Source organism: Eschrichtius robustus, chromosome 7 (genome assembly GCF_028021215.1).
Source record: "Eschrichtius robustus isolate mEscRob2 chromosome 7, mEscRob2.pri, whole genome shotgun sequence".
Classification (NCBI taxonomy): Eukaryota; Metazoa; Chordata; class Mammalia; order Artiodactyla; family Eschrichtiidae; genus Eschrichtius; species Eschrichtius robustus.
The window spans coordinates 139,300,679-139,328,629 of NC_090830.1; the positions used below are offsets into that span (position 1 = coordinate 139,300,679).

General features: G+C 54.7%; 1 protein-coding gene across 1 annotated transcript in view; it reads left to right on the forward strand.

The window, feature by feature from the left end:
* Positions 1–227: 227 nt before the first annotated feature.
* The window catches only part of KNDC1 (kinase non-catalytic C-lobe domain containing 1), a 55,862-nt gene continuing 28,138 nt past the window's right edge, over positions 228–27,951 (forward strand). Inside the window, exons 1-9 of the mRNA XM_068547928.1 lie at positions 228–329; positions 6,520–6,718; positions 6,996–7,054; positions 20,302–20,448; positions 20,745–20,862; positions 22,111–22,793; positions 24,718–24,832; positions 25,656–25,727; positions 25,819–25,880. Coding sequence (XP_068404029.1) covers positions 228–329; positions 6,520–6,718; positions 6,996–7,054; positions 20,302–20,448; positions 20,745–20,862; positions 22,111–22,793; positions 24,718–24,832; positions 25,656–25,727; positions 25,819–25,880 — 1,557 coding nt within the window. The remainder of the gene's footprint in view (positions 330–6,519; positions 6,719–6,995; positions 7,055–20,301; positions 20,449–20,744; positions 20,863–22,110; positions 22,794–24,717; positions 24,833–25,655; positions 25,728–25,818; positions 25,881–27,951) is intronic.

Consider the following 27,951-nt stretch of genomic DNA (forward strand, 5'->3'; position numbering starts at 1 on the left):
GGGGGGGGGCGTTGCCATGGCGGCCGTGCGCGCTTAGCCATCCCGGCTCGCAGAGCCCGAGCCTGTGCGCGGAGCCGGAGCCCAGGGCGCCAAGGCCGCTGGAGGGGCGAGGTCAGGCGGGGGGGCGCCGACCCCGCGTAGATCTCGGGCGGCGGGTGCGCCTCCAGCCGGAGCGCGGCGGCTCAGGCAGTGACCGAGAGTGTGGCGCCGCCGGCGGCGCGCGGAGGATGCAGGCCATGGACCCGGCTGTGGCGGATTTTTACGAGGAGGACGGCAAAGACTTAGACTTCTACGACTTCGAGCCGCTCCCCACTCTGCCGGAGGACGAGGTGAGCCCCCGACGCGCGCTGGGACCCCCACCGTTCCCCACGGAGGGGTTCGCGGAGAGTCCCCAGGCCCCCTGCCCCGGGCCAGGTCCTGGCAGCAGGGGAATCCCAAAGCCGTTCTCACCACCAGCACCAGCCTTTAACGTTTCCCCCAGAGGGGACAGGACCGTGGGATGCCACCTGGGACAGCAGCGGGTGGGCTGTCCCTGAAGAAGTTGGCGCCCTGCGGGGGTGGGCTCCGGATTACAGATGCGGGCGGGGGGGGGGGGCGCGATGAGCGTGGGGCGCTTAGCGGCAGGGCCCGAGCACTGTCTGTGTTCCTCCTTGCGGAGGCCCTAGGAGGTCAATGGAAGGCTCCGGGCAGCAGAGCCCAGTCAGGCCAGACTGTTCAGGAGCTGGGGGCCCCCATGACTGAGGGCTGATTCCTGCTCATAGAGGACAAAAGTGGCCTTCAGTCAGGAGCCCAAGTCCTGAGCCCCCAGCCAGGGTGCAGAGGGGCCAGGGTCTCTGTCACATGGGGCTTCTGGCCATTAACTGGGCCAGTTTGCCCGCGACTCTGTCAGAGACGCCTCCCCACCCGCCTGGGTTTGTCCCTGTAGCTCTGGCTTCCCCGTAGTGCCCCACAGACTGTGGGTTGGGGTCAAATGAATAAACTCCGTGGCCCTTGAACAAGCCAGTCCCCGCCACACGAGAGGTGGCCCCCAGAGGACACAGCTGCTCCCAAGAAGACCCTCTAGTCTCCCAAGGCTGGGGGTCTGTGCAGAGGCCCTCCCAGTCCCTAGCAGGTACAGGCGCCCATCCGTGGGGTCTGCTGGCGCCGTGCGCCCTTAGCAGAGCGCTGTCGCAATGCTGCCCTCTAAATGACAAGACCCTCCACGTGCCCATCTGGCCAGGCCCGCCAGCGAAGCAGACCTGGCCAGCCCCTCCTGGGCTAGAGGGGGTTCATAACAGCTGAAGCTGCGGTCCCCAGGTCCCTCGCCCTCAGCTGGACCCTGCCCACTTCCCCAGCAGAGCTGGTTCTAAGGACAGAGGGGCTCATGCCCTAGAAGCAGTCCTTCTGGAGGCAGAGTCTGTTGAGGAGGCTGCTGAGGCAGTGCCCGGGGGGTGGTGCTGCCTCTCCTCCCCCCCCACCCCCACCCCCACCCCCCACCCCCACCCCGTGGCCTGGATTCGGCGAGAGAGAAGGCTGCGGAGAGGAGAGGCAAGGGAATAAATAACCCTGTGGGTATCTCCATGGCTGTGATGGAGCAAGAAAGGGTGCTCCCAGCCCTCAGCCTTCGAACACTCCCCCCAGAAGGATGCATTTCTAGAGTGTCTGTTGGAAGACTCACTTCTCCCCCGAATCACTCTCCAAGGCAGACGCAGAATGTGGTTCTCCACGTGGGGCCTTTCTGCACTGGCTGCCCCACACTTCCAGGGCCTCTCCGTGCCTGGCACACCGAGCCGGTGACTGATGCCAAATGAACAGGAGAGGCAGAGCCGGGATTTGGACCCAAAGCCTCAATCCCGAGCCCACTGTCTGTCCTGCGGCCGTGCCCTGAGGCCTGCTCCTGGTAACAGGTGGTGTCCCCAGCGCCCCTCGGGGTTGGAGCAGCCCCCAGCTGTGCACAGTGCATGGGGCCGGGGGTCCCCATCATCCTGTGGCCGTCACCTGCAGGTGAAGTGGGACGCCACCTTTGTAGTAGCAACCAGCCGGGAAGTTCGGGGCTCCTCAAACTTCTCACACCCTCCCTGGAGAGAGAGGCACTGCCTTTGGGTGTGTTCTCGTGAAACAGGAGGAATGTCCCTGCTTCCTGCACACACTGGGTGTGGTTGGTGTTGAAGGTTTTAAATCCCCGCCAGGGGCATGTGGCTGCCTGGCACAGCGCTGTGTAGTCAGGTTGTATCCGAAAAGCCATCCTGCGTGAGAGGAAGGAGGGCCGTGCTGGAGGAGCCCCCGGAGGGAACCGTGGCCAAGGACAGCGGGCAGCTTCCAGGGAGGGACGGTGGGTGCCAGACCCAGGACTGTACAAGCCACATGAGACACAGGCATTTGCTGGTTATACAGCTAATTATATCAACTGACCACAGTGAGCTCAGGAAATAGAACCCTGTGGACCCCACCCCGCAGGAGCCCCTGGAACGTCCGTGCCCTGTTGTGACCCCAAAGAAAATCCAAATTGCTGGTGGACATATGAGAACGTGTTTGACTTCATTATAATCAGGCATCACAAAATACACCCACTGCGAAAACCTGCCCACAAGCGCCAGGTTGGCGAGAACCAGAAAGCTGGACAGTGGCCCGAGTTGGCAGGGAGCGGGTGGTAGCGGCCCTGCCTCTCTGCCAGGGTGTAGGGGGGATGGAGTGGACCAGCCTCTTTGGAAAACAGTTTGGCATCCAATAGTGGAGTGGGGATGCCTGCACTTGTGTCCCAGCAACTTCAGTCTGGGCACCTGCCCCAGAGACACATGACCCATGGGCGACGCATGAGCACGAGAACTCGGGGCCGGAGACCACCCGGGGGGCGTGCTGAGGGGGCCGGCACCGCCCAGCGAGGTCCTGGAGGTCACAGCCCGCCCGGTCCCTGGCCACCTGCAGGCAGCACCACTGCATCGGTACAAGCGAAGGCCGGGGTGCAGATCAGGCAGAGCAGCTGCAGATCAGGCAGACCCCAGGCCATCGGGAGGCAGGCGGTGCCACTGGCCTTCAGAGGCCTTCGGGGGGCAGGGCGTCTCCCAGTCCCCAGACTCCCCCAAGGGGTAAGGAGTGTTCTCATCCCTCCTGAGTCCAGCAGGGCATCTCCCCAGCATCTGTGGGCCGGGAGCTGGGCTGGGCCTGGGGATCTGAAAGCAGATGGGGAACATTTGAAATATGCAGAATGTCCCATGGGTCCGGTGGCCCCCACGTGGCGCTGGCTTGCAGTCTGCGTCTGCGGGGCAGAAGCTCCTGCACGGCCGGCGTGTTGCCGTCACTGGACAGCGGCCCGCGGCAGGAAGCCAGCACTGCCCTCTAGGACCCAGACTGGTGACAGGGGCTGCCCTGGGAAGCCGCGTCCTCTTGCCTCCCAAGCCCCCCTCCCAGCAAGGATGGGGGTTGAGTCTATGCCCACACAATTGCAAGGGGGGCCCTCTTTCCTGCCCTGGGTGGTCTCCCCCTCAGATCTCCCCCCAGAGCCCACCCAGGCAGCACCTTGCTGGGCAGTAGTGAGGGGTGAAGTGTGAGCTCCGGTAGGCTTTCTGGGTCTGCCCGGAAGGCTGGCTCTATACCCAGGAGATGGAGCTGGCCGGCAATGACCAGGTCAGGCCATGTGGGCAGTGGCAGGAGGGAAGTCTCCCCAAGCCTGCAGCAGCCCCTGGTGGGTGCCCGGAGGCGAGGCTGGAGCACAGGCATCTGGAGGAGCCTCGCTGGCTTTTCTGTTCGTAGCACGTCACCCCGCGCACACATACACACACACACACAAACGTCTGTCTCGGCCCGTGAAGCCCCTGCCGGCCTCCAGGCACCGTCCCCTTGAGTGCGGATCGGGGCCTCATGGCGTGAGGCTCAGGGCCCATGGGGTAATGAGCTGCCCCTCTGGGAAGAGCACAGGCTCCCATCTATCAGGGCGGGAATTTGGGGGCGGGTGGTGGACTGAGGGGCCCTAAATGGCCAACACCTGCTTCCCGGTCTCTCCCTGTCCTTGTCTTTGGCCCATCTGCCGAGGCGGCCCAGCACCCTCGCCTGCCCTACTTGGGCCGTGGATTCAGGCAGGGAAGGGTCATTCTTCCTGCCTGGGCCAGAGCAGGATGGACCAGAGGGGCGGGCTGCGGGTCCCAGAGGGAGGTGACCGTGGGCGCAGTGTCCGGGATCCCTCGTCACGTGGCAAGACCTGCCCTGGGTGTGTCGGGGGCCTGCAGCGTCCCTCGGTGCTGTCCTGGAACTTGCTTCAGCTGAATCCCGCCTTCCCGTTGTAACAGTGGGGTTTCGGAGGGGCTAAGACCAGTGAGTGGAGGCCTCAGCCCCACGGAAGCAGTGACTCAGGACCCATGGAAGTCACCCCACAGAGTCGCGCAGAGAATCCCCCCAGCAGGAGCTCCCCCCAGCGGGTGCTCGCCATGAATGGGTGCAGGTCTCCAGCTTCCCCGAGGAGTTTCCACCTCACCAGGGCATCTTTCCGCGGGGCAGGGGCAGCAGAGGCCTGGGCTCCCATCTCCTGGCAGCACATCTGTCACAGCTGCGTGCCAACAGCCAGTGGAGAGTCAGCGAGGCCGCTGTAGTGGGACTGGCGCACACTCACCCTCCTAAATAACCAGGCCCACGGGGTCCTCGGGCTGTTGACGGTGCAGGCCTGTGTGTGTACGCGTGCACGTGTGTGCGTGTGTGCCCACAGCGCCCAGGTGGCTCTCTAACCAGGCCTCGCGGGCATCCCGGGGAGCCTCGGGCTCTCCTGAGTCGTGAGGGGTCCTGGGTGGGGCAGAGAGGCCCCCAGGTGGAGCCAAATCAGGAAGACCTTTGATCAGCGAACCTGGGGAACACAGCCGGGAGATCTGGAAGCTGAGATTTCTGGTCCACGAGCCTCTCTGCCGCCCCAGTCTAATCGCGTGCTCTGCTTTTTGCTATGCCCCGTCCACCCCCCTCCCAGGGTCAGTACAATAAGGGAGCCCAGCAAGGGGCTCTCTGCTCTCAGAGCTGCCTTTTCCTCCTCCATCTTAACCACCACCCCCCAACAGGAAGAGCTGGGAGGGCCCAGGAGGATGTCATTGAGCCCCTCCCTGAACTGAGAAGGAACAGGCGTGGGATGAGCCTAGTCACACGGGCAGACCTGCCGCACCCCCTCCTGCAGCCCCCCTGCCGCCCCGCACACCACACGCTGCTTGGCCAGACACACACGCAGCGGCTGCTCGTGCTGCTGCTTTCTTTCTTGGTTTAAACCCTTCATCTTTGCTGTGGTCAAGGGACCCCGTGCAGTACAGGAGGGAGAAGAAGTTCAAGGGCAGGAGATGGTAGGCTCCTTTTAGGACCCGGCAGCTTGGCTACACGTGAGAACATCCTGTGTGCTGGGAGGATGGAGCAAGGAGGCTGGAGGGAGAGCTAGGTGGGGGGGCGGAAGCAGGGGCACCTCTCTCCTGTACCACCCCCAACTCACCCCGACCCTCCACCCCCAACTCACCCCCAACTCACCCCGACCCTCCACCCCCAACTCACCCTGACTCTCCACCCTGCCCTCTGAGTCTGGGTGTCCAGGACCTTTCCTGACCCTCCGGCCTGCTCCCCCAGGCCCCAGCTCCCAGCCTGGCTCCCTCAGTCCCCCTCCCCTCCTTAGGCTGGTGGTGCGTGAACACACAAATACACGGAGCTAACCAGGGCGTCAAACAATGGGCCAGAAAAGGGCTGTGAGGTACAGGGTGTCTGATGTGTGAGCCTGTGTATTGTGTGCACCCGTTGATGAATGTGTGTGTGCATGTGTGACTTGCGTGAACACATGTGGGCACGTGTGTGGATGTGTGGGTTTTGCGTTCCTGTGCATCGAAGTTAGTAAGTAAATGTGTGAGAGCTGTGTGCCTGTTGGCGTGGGTCCGTCTGTGCACACACGCAGGACAGATTGTGTTAGCACGCCCTGTGCGCACACGTGTGTGTGTGTGTGAGTGTGGGTGGCACGACCACAGCTGAGTCAGACCTGGAGGTGGAGCCCGCTGGGTGGGCGGCCTCGGAGTCTAGCTGTGCGGGGGCCACGTGACTGTGTCCGGCAGCTCTGCAGCCGGGGGGTCGTGGGAGTGTTCTCGCGTGCCCCGTGATTGTCGTGGGCTCACGTCGCGTTTGCCGGGCTGGCGACTCCCCGCGCACGGCTGTGCCTTCGTGGCAAAGCTCCGTCTTCCCTCACTCCTGCGTCCGCTCACCTGCTCACAGCCTGAAAAGGTGAGGCTCCCTGCGTGCCCCCTGAGGTCTGTGTGCTGAGCCCCTGGGCCGGGGGCCACACGGTCCGGGACGAAGGGCAGACTGGGCAAACGCCTCTCCAGCAGCAGCTGACGGTGCAGCAAACGCTCTGCGGCTCTGACGTCCGGGAACCGTGGGATGTCGTCTGGTTGCCGAAAACCTCGTTCCCGACATAGAATGAACCGTCGCGGCGTGGCGTCTGCTTCCGGGAGTCGTCTGGACGTTGGGGGCCGCGGGGGCCTGTCCCCAGACGCGCCGCCCCTTGCAGGCGCCCGCAGCTCAGCGCAAGCCTTCTTGCAGGAGAACGTGTCCCTGGCCGACATCCTCTCCCTGCGGGACCGCGGCCTCAGCGAGCAGGAGGCCTGGGCCGTGTGCCTGGAGTGCAGCCGGTCCATGAGGAGCGTCGCCCACTCGGCCCTCTTCCAGACCCTGTGCATCACGCCCGACACCCTGGCCTTCAACACCAGCGGCAACGTGTGCTTCATGGAGCAACTCAGTGGTGAGGCCTGGGCCGGCGCCCGCGGGGAACGGGAGCGCAGAGCGGCCCGAGGGGACGCGGGCCCGCCCTGGGCCGATGGTCCCGGAGCCGGGTTTCCGTGGTCACCTGCTGGTACCTCTGCCCCCCCCCCCCACCGTTGTGGGGCTCGGGACGCGCTGGTGCTCGCAGCTCCCCGTCCCGGGGGAGCCTGGAAGCCTGTCTTCCCCAGTGACCCGGGTCGGGGGTAGTGGGAAGGGAGGGTCGCCGTGTGACCCGGCGCCTTCTCTTCCCTTCCCAGACGACCCCGAGGGAGCCTTTGTCCCCCCGGAGTTCGACGTGACTGGGAACACCTTTGAGGTAAGTGGCAGCAGGTGGCCAGTGCCCGGCACCTCCCGACCGTCACCTGGCGGCAGTGAATGCCTGCGGTCGGCACCCCGGGGGCTTCGGGGGGCACTCCCACCTCTGTGCCCTCGGGTCCCCAGCGACTTGGCTGCAGCAACAGCCTGTGTCTGGCCGCGTGCTCCTCGCTACAGCGCGTAGCCTGTTGTCCGAGTGCGATTTACTATATTTAAGATGTGAAAAGCGCCTGAAATTACCGGGGGCGACTGACGGGGGTCGCAGCCCTCTGAGGGACGGGCAGGGGCGGCTCGCGGCCCCGGAGAATCACCCACGAGAGTGAGGGGCAGCCACGCCCAGGACACAGGCAGGCCGAGGTCACCGAGGCCTCTGGGGCCCCCGGGCGCCCCCAGTGCAGCGAGGTGGGCAGGGGACCTAGAGGAGGGAGGGGCCCCCTCGTCCTGCTTCCACTTTCTAGAAAGAGTCTCCTGCCGCGTCTTAGCTTCTGGAACTTCCTTTTATGTGGTTTCCCGAGACTCCTCCGCACCGGGTGTCGTGTCCTTCGTGGGGGGAGGCCTGGTGGGGTCCGTGCTGCTCCGCGTGGCCTCCGTGTGTCCAGCGAGAGCTCCCAGCGGGGCGGCGGGGTCGCTTGCAGAGCAGGGCAGCTCTTTCCTACGGGGCTGCCTGAGGTGCGCTCCCACCAGCGCCCAGGGACCCCTCACCCCCTCCTGCGGGATTGGTTCCGCCGGGATCGCCAGGGGTTGCGTTCCTGTTGGTCAGGACAGTGGGCTTGCAGTTGGTGGGGTGGGGTCCCCCTCTGTGGGAGAGCCCATTTCTATCCAGTTGCTCAGCTTTTCTCCCTGTATTTTCGTCCGTTTTGTCAGGACTGCAAATGCCATGTCCACCGTGTGTCTCACTTCCTTGAAGGCAGCGGTTCTCAAACTTTTTGGTTCTTGGAACCCTTTACACTCCTAAAAATCACTGAGTGCCCAAAGAGCTTTGTTTGTGTGGGTTATATCTGCCAGTACTCACTGTATTACGGGTTAAAACGGAGAAATGCGTAAAAAGTCTACCTATTAATTCATTCAATGACAACTGTAAACCCATTGCACGTTAGCACATATAACATATTTTCGTGAGAAATAACAATATTCCCCTCCAAAAAAAACAGTGAGGAGAGTGGCATCGCTTTACACGTTTGTAAATCTCTTGAATGCCCGGCTCAGCGGAGGCCTGGGTTCTCATGGCCGCGTCTGCGTCCAGTCTGCTGTGACAGCACAGGCCCGCGGCCCCGGCAGCCTCCACGGCCTGTTGCTGGGACATTGTTTAGCCTCTGGAACCACGCTTTGAGAAAAGCTGCCTGAAGGCATCCTCTGATGGAAAAAGAAGTTTCTCATTTCTAATATAGTCAGATTATTGTTTTCTTTCACTGTGTTCTTTTGTGCCTTAAGAAATCTTGCCAGCCTCAAGATCCAACAGATATTTACTGACATTTTCTACCAAGAGTTCTAAAGTTTTGTTCTTCACATTTAATCCGCCTGAGGCTGATTTTTTAAAAATATTTATTTATTTATTTGGCTGTGCCGGGTCTTTAGTTGCGGCAGGTCTTTTAGTTGCAGGATCTTTAGTTGCAGCATGTGGGATCTAGTTCCCTAACGAGGGATCAAATCAAACCCGGGCCCCCGGCATTGGGAGCGTGGAGTCTTAACCACTGGGCCTGCAGGGCAGTCCCGAGGTTGATTTGTTATGTATGTGAGGCAAGGATGCAAGTTCATTTTTTTTATATGGATAACCGTTGCTCCCAGCTGTTTGTTGGCTGGCCCCGGTACACGCCACCTAAGCCATGTACACCCCAGTTCCGGACAAAGATGGGTCTGCCTCCCGGGCCTCTGCCCTGGCCCATGGGGGTCTGCCCACCCCTGCACTAGAGCGGCGTTTATTGGCCCCAGCTCTGCCACGAGCCCAGCATCTCACAGCGAACGTGCCCAGTCCCTGTTCTTTTCAGAAGCGTTCTGACTATTCCTAACTCTTTATTCTTCCACATAAATTTTAGAATTAGTATCAAGTTCCAGGAAAAGCTCTGTTGGCACTTTGACTAGAATGGCTCTGAATGTATAGATCAGTTTGGGGAGAATTCATACCCTATAGCATGTTATACATGTTATACCTCTTCATTTATTTAGCTCTAATTTACTGTCTCAGTAACATTTTAAAACCTTTATTGTAAGTTTTACTTGGATATCCTTTACTAGTTTATTCTCAGGAATGAGATATTTTCTGATTCTATTCTAAATGGGTGGTCATCTTTCTAATCACATTTTTTTGCTCTTTGGGGCAAGTCTACAGAAACGCAGTTCGCTTTAACATCTTACTCTCACATCAGCCATCTTGGTAAATTCTTTTATTATTTCTGATAACTTATAGAGTCTTTTAGTTTTTCTGTTTAACTGATCAAATCACCAGCAGAAGGCGGCAGGCAGTGTTGATCCCGCCGTCCAAAGGCTTGGTGCCAGGTTGCCCTTCCAAGTGTCCTGAGTGGGCCTGGAGCAGCGGTGTGACGGGGTCAGTGATTTCTCCACGATCCTAAGAGAGCTCTTCCCGCCTCCCCACCCTGGATGACATTTGCAGCGGCCCCCTGAGGTCCCCACTGTGCCAGAGGGATGGAGTTGTATCAGGAAATGCTTCTGCATACTTTGAAATGATCATCAAGATGTTAACATTTCCCTTTTTTATTTTCTAGCATTAAATCAACCTTTCCTACTTAGAGAAACCTAAACTGGCTGTGTCCTATTTTTTCTTTACACCGTTGCATTTGATTGACTGATGCCTGCTTTGGGTCTCTGTGTGTTTTTCTCGCGTGAACTGGTAGTTTTCCATTCTGTTGATGTTTTTGACTTGTGTGAGGCATCAGGACTATCCTGGCTGTATGTAAATGCCCCCGCTTCCTTTGCCGTGTAATAGTTTATGTAAGAATGGGATGGTCTGTTCCTTCAAAGTCTGGTCAAACTTACTTATGAAGCCATCTGTTTCCTTGGAGCAAAGATTTTTAATTGCTGCTCTATTTTTAATAATTACAGGATTTATCTGTTGTGTATTTCTTATTGAGTCAGCTTCTTGGTAAACCATATGTTTCTAAAAATTTACCCACTGTTACCTGTGTTTTTAAAGTTGCAGGTGAGGTCCTTTCTGAATCACTGCACCATCGTAGGTGCCCTCTTCCACTCCTTGGATAATTTATTTGTACTTTCTCTTGCCAGCCTTGCCAAGGGGGGGGCGGGTTATATATTTTCTTAGTTTTGTCGACAGAAATAATCAATAACAATTCATAATAGGAAAGGAAAGAGTGTTATGTGAGCCAAACTGAGGACTATAGCCTGAGAGACACAGATTCAAGAAGCACTTGAATCATGTTCCCCAGGCTACAAAATGGGGAAGGCTTATAAAGGCAAAATCCACAAAATTCCTTAAGTTGTTTGTCAGGAATTAGGATTGGAGCTGCAAGAAGTAAGGGTGCTGGTTAAGCATGATTGGTCGGGGTCTGAAATGGTAGCATAGTTACAAGGAGAGACTTGAGACCTAAGGTTGTGGGTGGCAGCTGCTGGCGGATACTGTTTTGAGAACGGCCGGTGGTGTCATTGCGTCCGATAGAGTGCTGAATTCAAGTTCTCAGGGATGCAGGAATGTGTCTGAAACCACGTCTACAGCAGCCACCCGGCTCCATCCTGGATGCCTGAACCACAGTTACTCCATTTTGATTTTTAAATGCATCCTTTTCTTTAATGGTTAAAGCAGTTGTACAGTGTGTGTTCAGCAGGCCTTAAGACAGGCTGCTGTAGATGAATGGATAAAGAAGATGTGATACATATGCATATGTGATTGATATATATATATGTGATACACACACACACATATACACACACACAATGGAATACTACTCAGCCATAAAAAAGAATAAAATAATGTCCTTTGCAGCAACATGGATGGACCTAGAGATTATCATGCTAAATGAAGTACACCAGAAAGAGAAAGACAAATACTATATGATATCACTTATATGTGGAATCTAAAACATGACATGAATGGACTTTACAAAACAGAAACAGACACACAGACATAGAAAACAGACTTGTGGTTGCCAAGGGGGCGGTGGGTGAGGGAGGGGTGAGGGAGGGGTGGATTGGGTTTGGGATTAACAGATGCAAACTATTATATGCAGGATGGATACACAGCAAGGTCCTACCGTAGAGCACAGGGAGCTATATATTCAATATCCTGTGATAAACCATCATGAAAAGAATATGAAAAAGAATATATATATGTATAACTGAGTCCCTTTGCTGTACAGCAGAAATTAACACAACACTGTAAATCATCTGTACTTCAATAAAATAAAATTTTTTAAAAAGACAGGCTGCACGTGAGTGCAGCTAACATGGCAGCGGCGAGCGCACAATGATTTGCCCCCAGAAGGACTTGCCGGGCCTCCTCTCTGCACCCGTCAAGTCCACCACCTTCCAGAAGCCTTCCCTACCACTGGATCCCGTGGGGATTTCTCACCTCTCTGATGTCCTGTAGCCCTGATCTCCTTAGCAGCCCTTCGTGTAGTGAGTGCTCAGTGAATGTCAGTAATGAGTGTAATTATTTTTATTAATATTATTAAATGACTGTTATTCCCTTTGCCCTCCTGGAGCTCAGAGACAGGTATCTTAAAAAAAAAAAAAAAGACAGGCTGCTCTGGCCAGCACAGAGTTCAAGCCAAATCACATATGAGCCAGATCGACTTCCCCAAACCTCCATACGTGAAAGTTTCTTCCATCAGCTTTTCACAGAGCCCACCTTGTATGGTGTGAGGTCTCCTGTCCCGTCTTGGTTTCTTCTCCATCAATTCTGCTCTTATGTTCCAGTCTCTTGTTTCTTGTACTTGTTTCGAGTTCAGTGCGTTTTCCTAACTTGAGCTGGACACGGAGCTCATCAGTCTGAGCTTTTCTTCTTTCCTAACATTAGGGTCAACACCTAAAGCTAAGAATTTCCCTCCGAACACGAGTTTTGCCACACGGCATATGCGGTACCATTCACTTCTAGGTGTTTCTTTATTTTGTTAAAAAAAGACTTTTTGATGTGGACCATTTTTAAAGTCTTTATTGAATTTGTTACAATATTGCTTCTGTTTTATGTTTTGGTTTTTTGGCTGCGAGGCATGTGGGATCTTAGCTCCCAACCAGGGATCAAACCCGCACCCGCTGTGTTGAAAGGCAAAGTCTTAACCACTGGACCACCAGGGAAATCCCTCTAGGTGTTTCTTTATTTCCGTTGGGATTTCTTCTGAAAGAATGGGTTGGGTTTTTCTTATTTTTTATTGTGATACAGGCAGACCTCACTTTACTGCACTTCACTTTATTGTGCTTTGCAGATACTGCATTTTTTTACAAACTGAAGGTTTGTGGCCGCCCTGCATTGAGCAAGTCTGTCGGTACTATTTTTCCCAGCTGCATTTGTTCACTTTGTGTATCTCTGTCATATTTTGGGAATTTTCACAATATTTCAAGCTTTATAATTACTATTATTAGATTCGTTATGGTTATCTGTGATCAGTGATCTTTACCATTGCTATTGTAATTGTTCCCCGGCACAGTTCACTGACAGATGCGGCGTGTGTTCTGACTTCTCCACTGACCGCCCTTCCCGGTCCCTCTCCTTGGCCTCCCTGATCCTTGGGACACAACAGTATTGAAATTAGGCCAATTAATAACCCTGCAATGGCCTCTAAGTGTTCAGGTGAAAGGCAGAGCCACAGATCCCTCCCCGCGCGTTGGGCCATTCGGGTCTTCTGTCGCTTTGTCGCTTTTCCTTTTTTGCCGAGTTGTCTGCTCCGTACTCTGAGGTGTAGACAGCGCCGTACCCCTCCCTTCGCAGAGAAAGCGAGCCCAGCAACGGAAGGGAGCCGCCATCCACTCTCCAAGTGACAGAGCTCCCTGGGTGGAGGGGCTTTCCCGGGGCAGGGACCCCACCTGCTGCAGGGTGTAGGGTCAGGCAGGCCCACGACAGGGAGGGAGGAGTGATGCGGGCCACGCTCGGGGAAGGGAGAGACTGTCCTTAGCGGGAAGGAAGGGGCTCCCCCTTCCTTTTCAAGGCTTCCTGTCCCCGGAATCTTCCTATCATGACAAGTTTTCTTCTCTGAGTCGCCGTAATTCCCAGCGGGTGGTTGGTGACTTTCCCTGTTGCTCCTCCCATGGGGCAAGCAGGTCCTTCTCGCCTCACACCTGTGTCAGCGTGGGCGCCGGTGCCCCGATCCCGGTGTTGGCACCGCCCATGATCCTGGGGTCCCCACTCTGTGCTCAGATGGCAGCAGAGCAGGTGGGATCCTGCCTCATGGGCCGTGGTCCACAGGGGGACGGACTTGATGCGAGTAGGGTTCGCAGGATCACCACTAGGGGGGCTTCCAAGACAGGAATTAGAGGTGGAAAGATCTCGAGGGCCAAAGACGCTGGTGTTGGCCAGTGTGTAGTGGACAGTGTCATCTGACAGCCGATGAGAAGTTTGTTTGCTGAGTTATTTTCAGACTAAAAGAGGCGGATGGATGAAGGTGGACAGAGGCAGAAAGATATAGATACGGATACAAAGAAAAGCAGGAAGGAAGGGAGGGAGGGAGGAAAAATAAATGTGGGTGGCGGATGGAGAGGGGGTGGACAGATGGATGGATGGATGGATGCATGTGTGGGAGGGTAGGTGGGTACCAGTGTCCCTGGAGGGGACAACAGGGTGTGGAGGGCAGGAGCAGATACCCTGGTGCAGAGCCAGGTTTCACCCTCAGGGCTGTGACTTGCTGGGGGCCTCACTGCTGCGGCCTGGCCTGCAGGTCGGGGCTCGTAGGGTCTGCCTTTCCTTCCACCCCCAGCACCCAGCAGGGCTCCCAAACCAAGGCGTCTGCCTGAGTCTGTGCAGCAGCTTGACCTACGTTTGGCCCCTTCAGGAAGCCCTGGGTGCTGGCTCTGCGGGGACCCAGGCGGAGGCCCTGGGTGCGGAGGGCGAGGTCAGCGTGTGAGGTGGGGACCAGGGCGGGGGTGCCAGTGTCTCCCGTGAGAGGAGGCCCGGCCTCGTGCACAGGGAGAGCGGACAGGCTCCGGGCCGTCAGGGTGGGCACCAGCCGTGTTCACAGGGCCCCGAGCGGGCAGCTGGACACCCTCCTCAGCAGGCTGGCGTTGTCTGTAGGTGACGAGGTTGTGGGCCTGAGAGCTCAGGGGCTTCAGTGGAAAGTGATAGAATAAAAGACTGCAGAGGTCAGCGGAAGGCAAGATACATCCCCCAAAGTACGTAGCTTTCCTTTGTGTTGGTAGTTACCAGTTCGAGAGGAAATGGAAAAAGTCCCACTTATAACAGCCACGACCACAGAAAGCCCGGGAGTGAACATGGCAGGAAGGGTTGAAAGTGCATAGCAAACCACTTTTCTAAAGATGAAAAAACAAGGCACGAGAAAATGAGGACACAGACCCTGTCCCTACACGAAGTATTTTTTCCAGCTTTACTGCGACAAAGCTGACATTTAATGTTGTGTAAGTTCAAGGCCTACGGCCTAATGATTCGATATACTTAACATATTTCAAAACTATTTCCCCGTAGGGTTAGTTAACACCTAACACCTCCACCACTAATTACCGTTTCTTTTTGGTGGTGAGAACATTTAAGGTCTACTCTCTTAGGAACTCTGAAGTATACAGCACAGTATTGTTGACTGTAGCCACCATGCTGTGCATTAGACGCCAAGAACCTGTTCATCTTATAACTGGAAGTTTGTGCCCTTCGACCAGTGTCTCCTCATTCCCCGCTGCCCACAGGCCCCTGGCAACCTCCATTCTACTCTCTGTTTCTATGAGTTCAGTTTTTTAGATTCTACATGTGAGATCATACAGTATGTCTTTCTCTGTCTGACTTGTTTCACTTAGCATAATGCCCTCAACGACCATCCTTCTTTTCTGTGGCAGAATAATATTCCATTGTGTATATAGACCACATTTTCTTTATCCATTCACCCAAAGACACTTAGATTGTTTCCATGTCTTGACTTTTGTGAATAATGCTGCAGTGAACATGGGGGTGCAGATATCTCTTCGAGAGCCTGATTTCATTTCCTTTGGATATACACACAGAAGTGGGATTGCTGGATCATATGGAGGCTCTATTTTTAATTTTTTGAGGAACCCCCACGTTGTTTTCCACAGTGACTGCAACAATTTACATTCCCACCAACAGTGCACAAGGGTCCCCTTTTCTCCACATTCTCACCAACACTTGTTATCTCTTGTCTTTTTGATAACAACCATTCTAACAGGTGTGAGATGATATCTCATTTTGATTTTGATTTGCATTTCCCTGATGATTAGTGATGTTGAGCATCTTTTCATGTACCAGTTAGTTATTTGTAAGTCTTCCTGGGAAAATGTCTATTCAGTTCCTCTGCCCATTTTTTAAAAATAACATCTTTTTTTAAAAAAATTATTTATTTATTTATTTATTTATTTATTTATTTATTTATTTAGCTGTGCCGGGTCTTAGTTGCGGCACGCAGGATCTTTAGTTGCAGCATACGGGATCTTTTAGTTGTGGCATGCGAACTCTTAGTTGCGGCACGTGAACTCTTAGTTGCGGCACGTAGGATCTAGTTCCCTGACCATTGGGAGCATGGAGTCTTAGCCACTGGGCCACCAGGGAAATCTCTTTCTGCCCATTTTTTAATCAGATTATTTTGTTGCTCTTGAGTTGTGTGAGTTCTTTATCTACTTCGGGTATTAACCCCCTATAAGGTAAATGGTTTGCAAATATTTTCTTCCATAGGTTGCCTTTTCATGTTGTTAATTGTTTCTTTTGCTATGCAGAAGCTTTTTAGTTTGATGTAGTTCCATTTATTTGTTTTTTCTTTTGGTGCTTGTGCTTGTGGTGTTATGTCCAAAAAAATCATTGCCAATACCAATGTCAGGGAGCTTTCCCCCTATGTTTTCTTCTATGATTTCTGTGGTTTTCAAGTCTCATGTTTAATTCTTTAATCCATTATGAGTTAGTTTTTGTGTGCGGTGTAAGATACAGGTCCAGTTTCATTCTTTTGCATGTGGCTGTCCAGTTTTCCCAGTATCACTTATTGTAGAGACTGCCCTTTCCCAGTAAGGGTTCTTTGCTCCCTTGTCAAATACTAGTTGACTGTATATGCGTGGTTTTATTTCTGGGCTCTCTATTCTGTTCCATGTGATGGTTTTTATGCCAATACCATACTGGTTTGATTACTAGAGCTGTGTAATACACACACCAGGAAGTGTGATGCCTCCATCTTTGTTCTTTCTCAGGATTGCTTCGGCCATTTGCAGTCTTCTGTGGTTCCATGCAAACTTTTGGATTTTTTTTTTCTATTTCTATAAAATGCCATAGGAATATTGATAGAAATTGCATTCAGTCTATAGATGGCTTTGGGTAGGATGGGCATTTTAACAATATTAATTCATCTGATCCATGAACACAGGATATCATTCCATTTATTTGTGTCTTCAACTTCTTTCATCAAAGTCTTATTCTTTGCAATGTACAGATCTTTCACCTGCTTGGTTATATTTATTCCTAAATATTTTATTGTTTTTTCTAAATATTCTATTGTTTTTGATGCTATTGTGAGTGTGATTATTTTATTTCTTTTTTAGATATTTCATTGTTAGTGTATAGAAATGTAACTGATTTATGCATGCTGATTTTGTATCCTGAAATTTTACTGAATTTGTTGTTACTAAAAGATTTTTGGTGGCATCTAAGATTTTCTATATATAAGATCATATCATGTGCAAATAGAGACAATTTTATTTCTTCCCTTCTAGTTTGGTTGCCTTTTATTTCTTTTTCTTGCCTAATTGCTCTGGCTAGAACTTCCAGTGTGTTGGAAAGGAATGATGAGAGTGGGCATCCTTGTCTTGTTCTGAACTTAAAGGAAAAGATTTCAACCTTTCACCATTGAGTATGATGTTAGCTGTGAGCTTGTAATATGTGGCCTTTGTTATGTTGAGGTACATCCCTTCTATACCCAGTTCATTGAGAGTTTTTACCATGAAAGGATGCTGAATTTTGCCAAATGCTTTTTTCTGCTTCTATTGAGATGATCATATGATTTTTATGTTTTATTCTATTAATATAGTGATTCACATTTACTGATTTGTGTATATTGACCCATTTTTGCATCTTAGGGACAAATCCCCCTTGACCATGGTATATGATCCTTTTAATGTACTTTTGAATTTAGTTTGCTAATATTTTGTTGAGGATTTTTACATCTATATTCATCAGGGATATTGGTCTATAGTTTTCTTGCACTGTTCTTATCTGGCTTTGATGTCAGGGTAATGCTGGCCTCATAAAATGAGTTTGGGAGTGTTCCCTCTTCTTCAATTTTTTTGGAAGAATTTGAGAAGGATTGGTATTAATTCTTTAAATACATGTTATTAGAATTCACCAGTGAAATCATCTAGTCCTGGGCTTTTCTTTGTTGGGAGGTTTTTGATTACTGATTCAATCTCCTTACTAGTAATAGTTTGTTCAGATTATTTCTTCGTGATTCAGTCTTGGTAGGTTGTAGGTTTCTAGGAATTCATCCATTTTCTTCTAGGCTATCCAATTTGTTGGCATATAAATAGTGGTCTCTTATGATCCTTTGTGTTTCTGTGGTATCAGGTGTAATGTCTCGTCCCTCATTTCTGATTTTATTTATTTGAGTCCTCTCTTTTTTTCCCTAGTTAGGCTAGCTAAAGGGCCCACAACCAGGACAGAGGTTTGTCTGCCTCTCACCTGACACACAGCTGGGCAAGACTCCTGCCAGGTCCCTTGGTATATGTTGCTGGATCCCACAGCCCCCACAAAGGAAATTTTGTCCACAGATGGATGCCAAATTGTTGTTGAGGGGGATACAGTCTAGGGACAGCCATCTTGCTGACATCCAAGTATTTCATCTTGTATGATGTTGGTCCTTCCCAAATTCTGCAACGTCAGTGCTGTTACAATAAAATTCCAATGTTTTGGGTTTTTTTTTTAAATGGGAATGGGGGAACCTATATATATATTTTTTAAACCTGAAAAATGTGAAAATAATCAAACATTTTTGGGGAAAAAATGGAGGGCAATTTGTCCACCAGGTATGAAAATGCACTCTGGGGAATTCCCTGGCAACCCAGTGGTTAGGACTTGGCGCTTTCACTTCGATCCCAAGTTGGGGAACTAAGATCCCACAAGCCACATGGCTGAGCAAAAAAAAAGAAAGAAAGAAAATGCACTCTGAAGCTACCATAATTAAAATAGCACAGTAGCATAGTCTGGACAGAGGGAGAGACACAGAGTGAGAGGAGGGGAGGCCAGCCAGAGTCTGGAGCCCTGGAGAGCTGAGGGCAGCAGGACGAGGGTTCAGGGCAGACAGAGGGTGGGCTCTTCTTTAACAGTGTGGGAGGTGGAGGTGGCTCTCCATCAGGAAGGAGACAAAACTGGATCCCTGCAGCGCGCCAGCTCAAAGATACAACCCACAGGGATTAGAGCTAGATGCTTTAAAATTATAAAAGTATTGGAAAAAGCAGAAGTAAGCTGTTTTTATTGTCTTGGGCTAGGGAAGGTCCTCTTAAGAAGCCAATAAAAAAATTATCCAATTTCACAAATTAAACACTAGAATTTTTGAATGTCAAAAGACACATGAAAAAGTTGAAACATAAGTGACAGAACATACGTGTGACACACAGACCAGGGATCAGCCCCTTCATGAGCCATGGGTGCACTCAAAACAGGCAACAGCTCGGCGGACAAATTAGCAAAGTCCATGAATGGGCAGAAAGAGGAAAATTTAAAACAGCGAATAGAAATGAACAGATGCTTGGTCTCGTTCACGGTCACAGAAATGCAGGTTAGCACGAGACACTGAGCTTGGGGAAGCTGCAGAGGCCGCGAGCTGGAAGGGGGAGGGGTTTGACACCCCCCCCAGGCGCACAGACACACACACAGACACACACGCACACGGCTGGGCCGGTCACTCACGAGGGGAGCTCCTCAGCAGCTCCAAAAACTGCAGACGGAACGGACGTCGCCCAGGTTGGTCCCCCACTCGCGGGGCCTGAGCCTTCCTGGACATACTGTGGGTGCACAAAGACGTCCACGTGAGGAAGGCCACTGCAGCGCTGGTCACAACAGCAAAACGCAGGAACTGCCCTGAGTGGCGAGGGGTGGACCCCCATGTGCCCAGCTCCTGAGAGAGACGCTGGCAGGGAGGTGGGTCAGGAGGGCGCGTCTCAGCCAGGCGGCCAGTGGAAACCAGACAGCCCGAGAACAGCAGCAAGAGCCGGTGGTCCCAGACCTCCCCACAGACCGGGAAGGTGGGGTCTGAGGGTCATGTGAGGAGGCCAGGCAAGACGTCCCTGACAGGTCACGAGGCTGCCCAGGGAGAGGGCCAGGACCCCGCCACTCAGCCATGCTGAGTCTGGCCCTGGCTAGGAGTTGACCCCGGACCGGCGTGGGCCCAGGGCTGGAGGTGGGGGACTCACTGGTTGGGGTGGGGGGAGCACTGGGGTAGGGAGGTGGGGAGAGCCGGCCTCTGGGGGCCCGGCCTCTACTCCTGAGCTGTGTGACCCACCTCTCTGGAGCCACACGGCCCAGGGCCCTCACAGCTCCTCCTGGCCCGGCTGTGTGGCCCCGGGCAGGTTCCTGAACCTCTCTGGTCTCAGCGTCCTGGCAGTGAAGCGGGGATGATGAGGCCCCACGTGCGCGGTCCTGGGACGAGGCGAGAAGGCCAGGTGGTGCTGGAGGACACCTGGCCACGGGGATCGGCAGCCCCTCCAGGGCCCGAGGGCCGAGGCCTTCCCTGTGAGCCTGTCCTAGCGGGCATGGGGAGACGAGCCCCACACACACAGGGGAAAACCCTGACTTCCAGACTGCAAGAAACCTGCCTTTCCTCCTCCTCAAATCGGTTTTTGAAGCATACACTTGAAAAAGAAAAGGCTGGCCCTTTGAAGACAGGGCAGGTGCCAGGCGAGGGCCTGTGCGGGGGAGGTGGGCTGAGGCTGGTGCGGCGGGGCCGGCACAGACCGCAGGCCCGAGAGCACGGGGGCGGCTCGGGGCCGGGAGGATTGCCGCGCTGGGGGCAGGGGAGGCAGCCCTGTAAGGAGCAGGTGCTCCTGGCCCCGAGGGGCGGCGGCCGCCTGGGGACATGCCGCCCCGGGAGGCTGCGAGGCCCTGCCCCGCGCCCAGCCGGCTCTCTGGTGCCGCCGCAGGCTCACATCTACTCCCTGGGGGCCACACTGAAGGCAGCCCTCGACTATGTGACGGAGCCCGAGCCCCAGCCCAGGCTGAGCCGGGAGCTGGAAGCGCTGCTGGGCCAGATGCAGGCCGAGGACCCCGGGGAACGGCCCGACCTGCAGGTAAGCGCGAAGGCAGCCCCCGCTTCCCGCGGGCGCGGCCCGGAGCCCCACGCGCCCCCGGCCAGCGGGCCCCCACCCGCCCGTCCCCCGAGCTCCCGACTTCTTTACATTTTTGCGACGAACGGCGTGCATTATGACTGTCACGGGCAGGACAGAATCCGCTGGTTTCACGAAGCAGATTCTGCCCCGCGGGGATCACGAAGCCCAGGACGCCCCGCTTCGCGATCCCGGCGCCTAGAGCGGTGGGGGGGCGGCGGGGGCCGGGGGGCGGGGCTGAGCGCTGGCCCCGGTCACAGACCATCATCGCGCTGTGCGAGGAGAAGATGCAGCTCGCGTCCTCCTGCCGCCTGTGCCAGAGCCTCTCGGCCGCTGGGAGGAGGGTGCTTTCCATCGAGTCCTTCGCGGCGTTTCAAGGTAAGCGCACAGGTGGGCGAGCCGCACACGCGCCCAGGCATATGCACGCCCTCACACATGCACACATGGGTGTGCACAAGCATTAACACGCTCACGTACACACACGTTCGTGCCGGCATACTCACCGTGCAAGCCACCCACGCTGACATGCACGCGGATGCAGACAGGTCACATGTGCTCCCACAGCACACATGGAACCATACATGCATGTGCAAACTCGGACACACCTATTTAGACTATTAACTCACACAGCAAGCACACCCCCGTGCACACGCAGCACACGCCCACAGTTTCCCACACGCACAAACACATCTGCACACGTGCACACACTCACCCGCTCTGACCCACAATTGGAGGTGGAAGGCAGGTCATGTGGGAAGTGCCTGCCCTCAGGACTGGTCACCTCTGTCCTCTTCTGTGGGCGTTGGGGACACTGGGGACGTGGACGCAGCACCGCCTGTCTGGTGGCCACTTACTTCCCGGCCACACAAGCTGTTGCTGAAGCATCTGGATTTTCATGGCTCACAAGGCATAATCTCGGGTGGCACTTTGAACAAATGCCAGCGTCTGCTCTGCACTGTGCTCGCAGCAGGGAGCCTGGAGGGTCCTGAGGGGAGGTGTGGAGCCTCTGGGGGCGGCAGGGCCCCTCCCCCAGCCAAGCGAGCGGCATTTCCCACCAAGTTGGCATTTGTGACACTGCAGCACCAGGCCCGCTGGCGTCTCTAACATCAGGAAGGGCGTTAACACTGAGAGAGGCTCCGTCGAGGGGGCTGCAGGCCACGGGGAGGGGAGGGCGTGTGTCTCTAGAGGGGTTCACACAGACACGTGTGTGTGGAAGATTGTACGTCAGGACGAGCTGGGGCTGCTGCCAGATTTAATTTATTCCTTTGGGGAGTATCACTTGTGTAATTGTAATAGCAAAACGATGTGCTCTTTGGATGAGCTAATTAGGCCTTAGGAAACCCCTTCTGGAAGCTCATCCTGGGCTGGGCGGCGGGGGCACGGGGAGCCTTTGGAGACTCGTTACTTAGCCAAGATGGTGTGATTAAGGAAGCAGATGAGGACGTTTCTGGGCCAGTCCTGAGGGAAGGGGTGGGGGGCCTGGGAAGCCCTCTGCTCTCTGTGATGGGTGGGGGTCCAGGGGTCCTGCAGGAGTGGGTGCCTTGGTGGCCGTGAGCGCGGGGATTGCAAGGGGAGGCCCATCCTGGCCGTGGCCCTCGGCTGTAATCACATCTTGCTTTTGCCCAGATGTCAGTGAGATCACCTGGAGGGAGAGACTGGCTCCAAAAAGCGTGGGGCCCAAGAGGCAGCCAGGGGACCGCTCCGTGGACCCAGCGGCCCTGCCTGCCCTGGAGAGCCGGCCCCCGAGCCCTGCCGGAGAAGGCCTGGAGCACCCGGGGACCCCGCCCTCCAAGGCTCTGCTGTTAGCCCCTGTGAAAAACGGAGAAAGCCCGGGCCAGGAGGGGCTGGTCCCCGAGAGGCTGGCCTGCCTCCTCCTGGACGCCCAGCGGCCCCTGGGGGACCCGGACAGAGGCTTCCTGGAGAGGAGCCGCCTGAGGAAGGTGCAGACGCTTCCCCGGCTGCCGCCCTGCGGCCCCGAGGCCGGCACCCTCTGCCTGTCGCTGACCAGCACGAAAACCCAGCCGCCGGCACCAGAATTCTTCCCTCCAGACCCCAGGAAGCCCTTTCCGGAGGGGAAAAATGGCCTTACCAGCTTCCAGGCACAGCCCGAATCCAGACTGTGGCCGGAGCGAGACGCCGAGCTCCGGCGCGGCGGGGACAGGGGGGCGCGTGGCCGGGGCCCCGCGGAGGAAAGCCCCCCGCCCGGTTCCAAGGGCCCTCGCGATGCCGGCAGAGACCCAGGGACTCCCGAGCCTGATGACGGGACTGCAGACAGAGCCGGGGAGCCAGGCGGAGCAGCCCTGGAGCAGGTGGGTGACCGTGTCCCGCGGGGCCCGGGAGGGACCTGCGTGCACACGCACCTGCGTGCACACGCACCCGCGCACGCGCGTCCTCCGCAGGCTCGGGTTCTTGAGTAAGAAGTAAGTCGCTCCCCTAAGGTGGGTCCCTGTGATCGTCTTGGGACGAAGTCACCTGGGGTTGGGTGGCCCCGATACACGTGCGTCTGTGGGGCAGTGCCGACTCCACCAGCTTCATTCCCACCATGCTTTGCTGACCCAGAGGTCAAAGGGGAGGGCAGACTCTGAGTTACATTTTTATTCATATCCTGATAAGCAAGCACCTGAGGGTAATTTACTTGAAAAATATGGTTACTTTAAAATGAAAGTCCATCCTGGAGACCCCAGCGCGCTGACACGTGCTCGATGCCCACGTGCTGTACGCTCAGCCCACACCATCTCCACTGGCCTCCCCATGTCCACCCACACGACCACACTCGTGTACACAGAGCGCCCAGGCACCGAGGTGAAAACCTCAGGCCTGAGCCCAGGGCTCTGCTCACCTTCAAATGCCCACCAGCCTCACAGACAGCCCACCTCCCGGATGGGTAAACTGAGGCTTGGGGCCGCCATGAGGAGGGTGGGCGGTCGCTGAAGGGCACAGCTGATTGGGAGCCCAGCCATGGTCTTAACCACCAGGCTTCCCTGCCCCAAAGGCTCAAAGGATCAGGGCCCACCAGACCTCGGCCCCCACACAGGTCACAACCCGTCAGGTGTCAGGGCTGGTCCAGAATCGGGGACCCAGATCTTCTCTGGAGAGCACGTCCTGGGTGCAAAGCTGGCTGCTCCAACCCCACATGTAGCAGGAGGCTTGGGGGGCCCTGTGCCCCAGAACCTGGGCCGCTGGCCAGGCACAGGCTGGATGAGGCAGGGAGGGAAGTCTCAGGACCGAGGCAGCTACACCCTGGGCGCGGAGGGGGGTCCAGGAGGGGTGAAGACACTGCCTCTGGAACCTTCCTCTGAACAAGCACTTCTGTGTCCAAGCGGGTGGTTGTACTCCCAGCTCTTCCCGTGGCCGCAAAGCAGAGAACTCCCTTCCAGCTGAACTCATTCTTCTGACTCTGGGACTTTAATGGCGGGGGGGTGGTGCGAGGGAAGGGGGACCCATAACATAAAATTTACCATCTTAACCATTTCAAGTGTACAGGACAGTGGCATTAGGTACATTCACACTGTTGTGCAACCATGACCATCATCCATCCCTGGAACTTTCTCATCATCCCAGACTGAAACTATGTCCCCATTAAACACTTACTCCCCATCCCCTCCCCCCGGCCCTGATAACCTCTAATCTACTTTCTGTCTCTATGGGTGTGACTACTCTCAGTCTTTGATATAAGAGGAATCATACAGTGTTTGTCCCTTTGTGACTAGCTTATCTCACTGACCACAGTGTCCTCAGGCTTCATCTATGTTGTAGCTGTGTCAGAATTCCCTTCCTTTTTAAGGCTGAATAATATCCATCGTATGGATGGACCACATAATGCTTATCCATCCATCCACCGATAGCACTTGGGTTGCTTCCACGTGTTAGCGCTCGTGAATCATGCTGCTTTGAACATGGGTGTGCAAATGCGTCTTCAAGATCCTGCTTTTAAGTGGAATTGCTGGGTCAGGTGGTAATCCTGCGTCTGATTCTCTGAGGAGCCTCTGTGCTGTTTTCCACGTCGTTGCACCGTTTTACGCTCCCACCGGCCGTGCACAGGTGCTGGATTCTCCACGTGCACCCCCAGCACCTGCAGTGCTGACGTGGGGACTCTCCCAGCCCGTCCTGCCAGGAGTGCACTGCGTGGGGCAGACCCCGCGTGTCTGAGGTGGTCCTTGCCCTGTCGCCTTCCTCCGTGCATCCCTCTGAGGTGCCCACACACTGAATGCGCTCCTCCCCCCGCCCCCCCAGGGCGTCTCCCTGCAGGACCTCCTGTCTAAGCTGGGCCGGCCCTTCAAGGAGTACGAGCTCTGGGCTCTGTCCCACGCATGCCTCAGCACCCTGCGGACGCACGGCCAGCACCCAGGTGACGCCCTCCCATGGGTCCTCGTCCAGCCCGCCGACCCCCAGCATGTCCGGGCCAGGACCCAGGGCCACACGGGGCCTCTGTCGCCTGTGCAGGCTGTGTGGACAGCCTGGGGCTGGGTTGCAGTGTCCACCCTGTGAGCCGGGGGCGGCTTGGGGTATCCACTCTGGTCTCAGGACCAAGGGGGTCAGAGGGCAGCTTAAAACGTGGGCCTCCTCCTGCTGAGGAGGGGCAGGAGCTGTGCGGGGCCCCTGGCCCACACCCTCTCAGCAGGGGCGACGCTGTCCCCAAGGAGACGAAGATTGGCTGGGGAAGGGCGGGGGGGCGGTCCTCGGACGTTAGACTGGTTTGTGGCCCCTGAAGCTCAGCCCTACCAGGCAGAGTGACCGGTCTTCAGCCCCACGGTGGTTCTACCAGCGCAGGGGCGCTGCTCTCTGGCCTCCCTTGGGTCCTGTGAGCCTCAGACCTGTGGGTACAAAGCGCCGGCACCCAGCCTCCCCCAGGACCCCTCCCAGGCTCGCGCTCGGCGGGTGGGTCACGTCCCTCTGTCCCCCTCCTCTTCCCGCAGCTCCTGTGCCCCAGGGCTGGCTCAGATGGCCCTTCTGTGGCCTGTCCCCCAGGCCTCTGGGAAGGGGAGCCAGCACTTGGCCCCTGTGCTGTGTCCAGCGAGGGCCCCAGCGTCCCCGCACTCCCTGGGTGGCTTGGGAGCCCGTGGGGTGGCTGAGAGAGGGGGCTGCCCCACGACCGTGGCTCTGCTGGCCCTGAGGGGGACCAGGTCCCCCAGTGAGTCTACAGCCGCCCTGACCCTCACCTTCCCTTGCAGCCTACCTGTGTCTGGACTCCGTGCTGGTGGCCGAGGATGGAGCTGTGCTTTTCGGGCCACCTCCCGCCAGCGGTGCGTAAGTGGGCCTCCCCGGGGGCTGCGCTCTGGTTCCAACAGCCTGGGCTGAAGGAAAGCTCAGTGGGTTTGGGGTTTTCTCTCTCAGGTGCTTACAACTCGTTCTTTCTGGCTCCCGAGGTCGCAGAGCAAAAGCTGACGACTGAAAAGGTACCTGGGCCCTCCCCACCCCTTCCCGTGGCCCCCTACCCCCCTTCCATGGTGCCCACGCCCTCCATCCAGAGAGCCTGAGAGGGGGAGGGGGTGGGGAGAGGATGGGCCCAGCATCAGGACTCAGCGGAGTCAAGGCGACCCCCCCAACGCAGCCCCCGCGTCCAGAGCCCGGCTCTGTAGGGGCCTCCCGGAGTGTGACAGGGGTGACATCTGAGCCTGGACTTCAGCTCCAGGCAGCGCTCACAAGACCCCACGGCTGAACTTTCAGGGATGTGTGCCAGATGCTTGTCAAACACAGCTTCAATTGTACAGACCTAAAATCAAGTAAATTATATTCAGAACCAAGGTAGAACTTCTGCTTTCGGGAACGTGGGGGAGACGTAAGTTCCCTGCCCCCCAACAAAGCACGCCGTTCTGAAAGCTGGCATGTGAGGACAGAAAGGCCAGGGCCCTGGGCCTGGGGAGCAACGGTCCTAAGAGCCCCGGGTGTCCTTCCTGCCTCACACGTGAAGGATGAGGAAGCACATCTGGGAAACACCAGCGGACACAGCAGAAGCCCAGTGGAAGCCCGCATGCTGGAGCCGGAGCACCAGGACAAAGGGAGGGCGGCCCACCCAGGCCAGGTGCTGTCGGAAAAGGCTGAGCATCCAGCCTGTGACAAGAACCCCTGCCCATCAGTGAGACGTGCCCCTCCCGGGGTGGGAGTGTCAGTCAGAGGAGGCCTCAGGAAGAGTTGGGACGCTCACCATCACCCAGTGGTAACAAGGCAACCTCCCCTCAAAAAAAAAAAAAAATCACTAAAAATGAAATACTTAGATGTAAGTCTAACAAAGCATGTACAGGACTCGTGTGCTGAAAACTAAAAAAGAGGTAAAGTCTCAACTCAGTAATCTAAGCACCCACCTCAAGAACCAAGAAAAAGAAGAGTGAAATAGACCCAAAGCAGAAAGAAGGAAACAGTGAAGCTGAGAGCAGGACTCAATGAAATGAAAACAGAAAAACAGTAGAGAAAACCAATGAAATGAAGGGCTGGTTCTTGGAAGAGACCAATAATATTAACAAACTTCTAGCAAAACTGACAAAGCAAAAAGAAGGAAGACACAAATTACCAATGTCAGGAATGACTCAGGGGACATCCCTGCAGACCCTGCAGACATCAAAAGGATAATGGAATACCACAAACAACTCCCCACACATAAATTCAATGACTTAGATGAAATGGACCAAATCTTCAAAACACATAAACTACAACTCACCCAAGATGAAACAGACCTTTGAATAGCTCCATAACTCTTGAGGAGATTGAATTTGTAATTTTTAAACTCTCAAAAATAAATCTCTAGGCCAAGATGTTTTCACTGGGGTGGTGTACCAAATGTTTAAAGAAAAATTAATACCAGTTCTACACAGTCTTTTCCAGAAAACAAAAGTGAACACTTCCTAATCCATTTGATGAAGCCTAATATTACCCTGATACCAAAACCAGACAAAGATAGTACAAAAAATATGTATATAGGTCAATATCCCTCATGAATATAAAGGCAAAAATCCTTAACAAAATATATGCAAATAGAATTCACTAAGATATAAAAACAATTATACACCATAAACAAGTGGGGGTTATTCCAGGGACATAAGGCTGGTTCAGTATTTGAAAACCAATCAATGTAGTCCAACATATTAACCAGCTAAAGAAGAAAAATCCCATGATCACATTAATTGATGCAGAAAAAGCATTTGACAAAATTTAACACCCATTTATTAAAAAAAAAAAAAAACTCAGAAAAATAGAAATAGAAGAAACTTCCTCAACTTAATAAAGATCATCTACCAAAACAACTGTACAGTTAACATCATACTTAGTGGAAGGACTAAATGCTTTCCCCCTAAGATCAAGAACAAAGCAAGGATGCCCATTCTCACCACCCTATTCAACATTGTACTGGAAGTTCTAGCCACTACAATAAGGCAAGAAAAGCAGGTAAAAAGCATAAAGGCCAGGAAGGAAGAAATAATACTGTTTGCAGACGACATAACTGTCGACATAGAAAATTCCAAGGAATTCCAA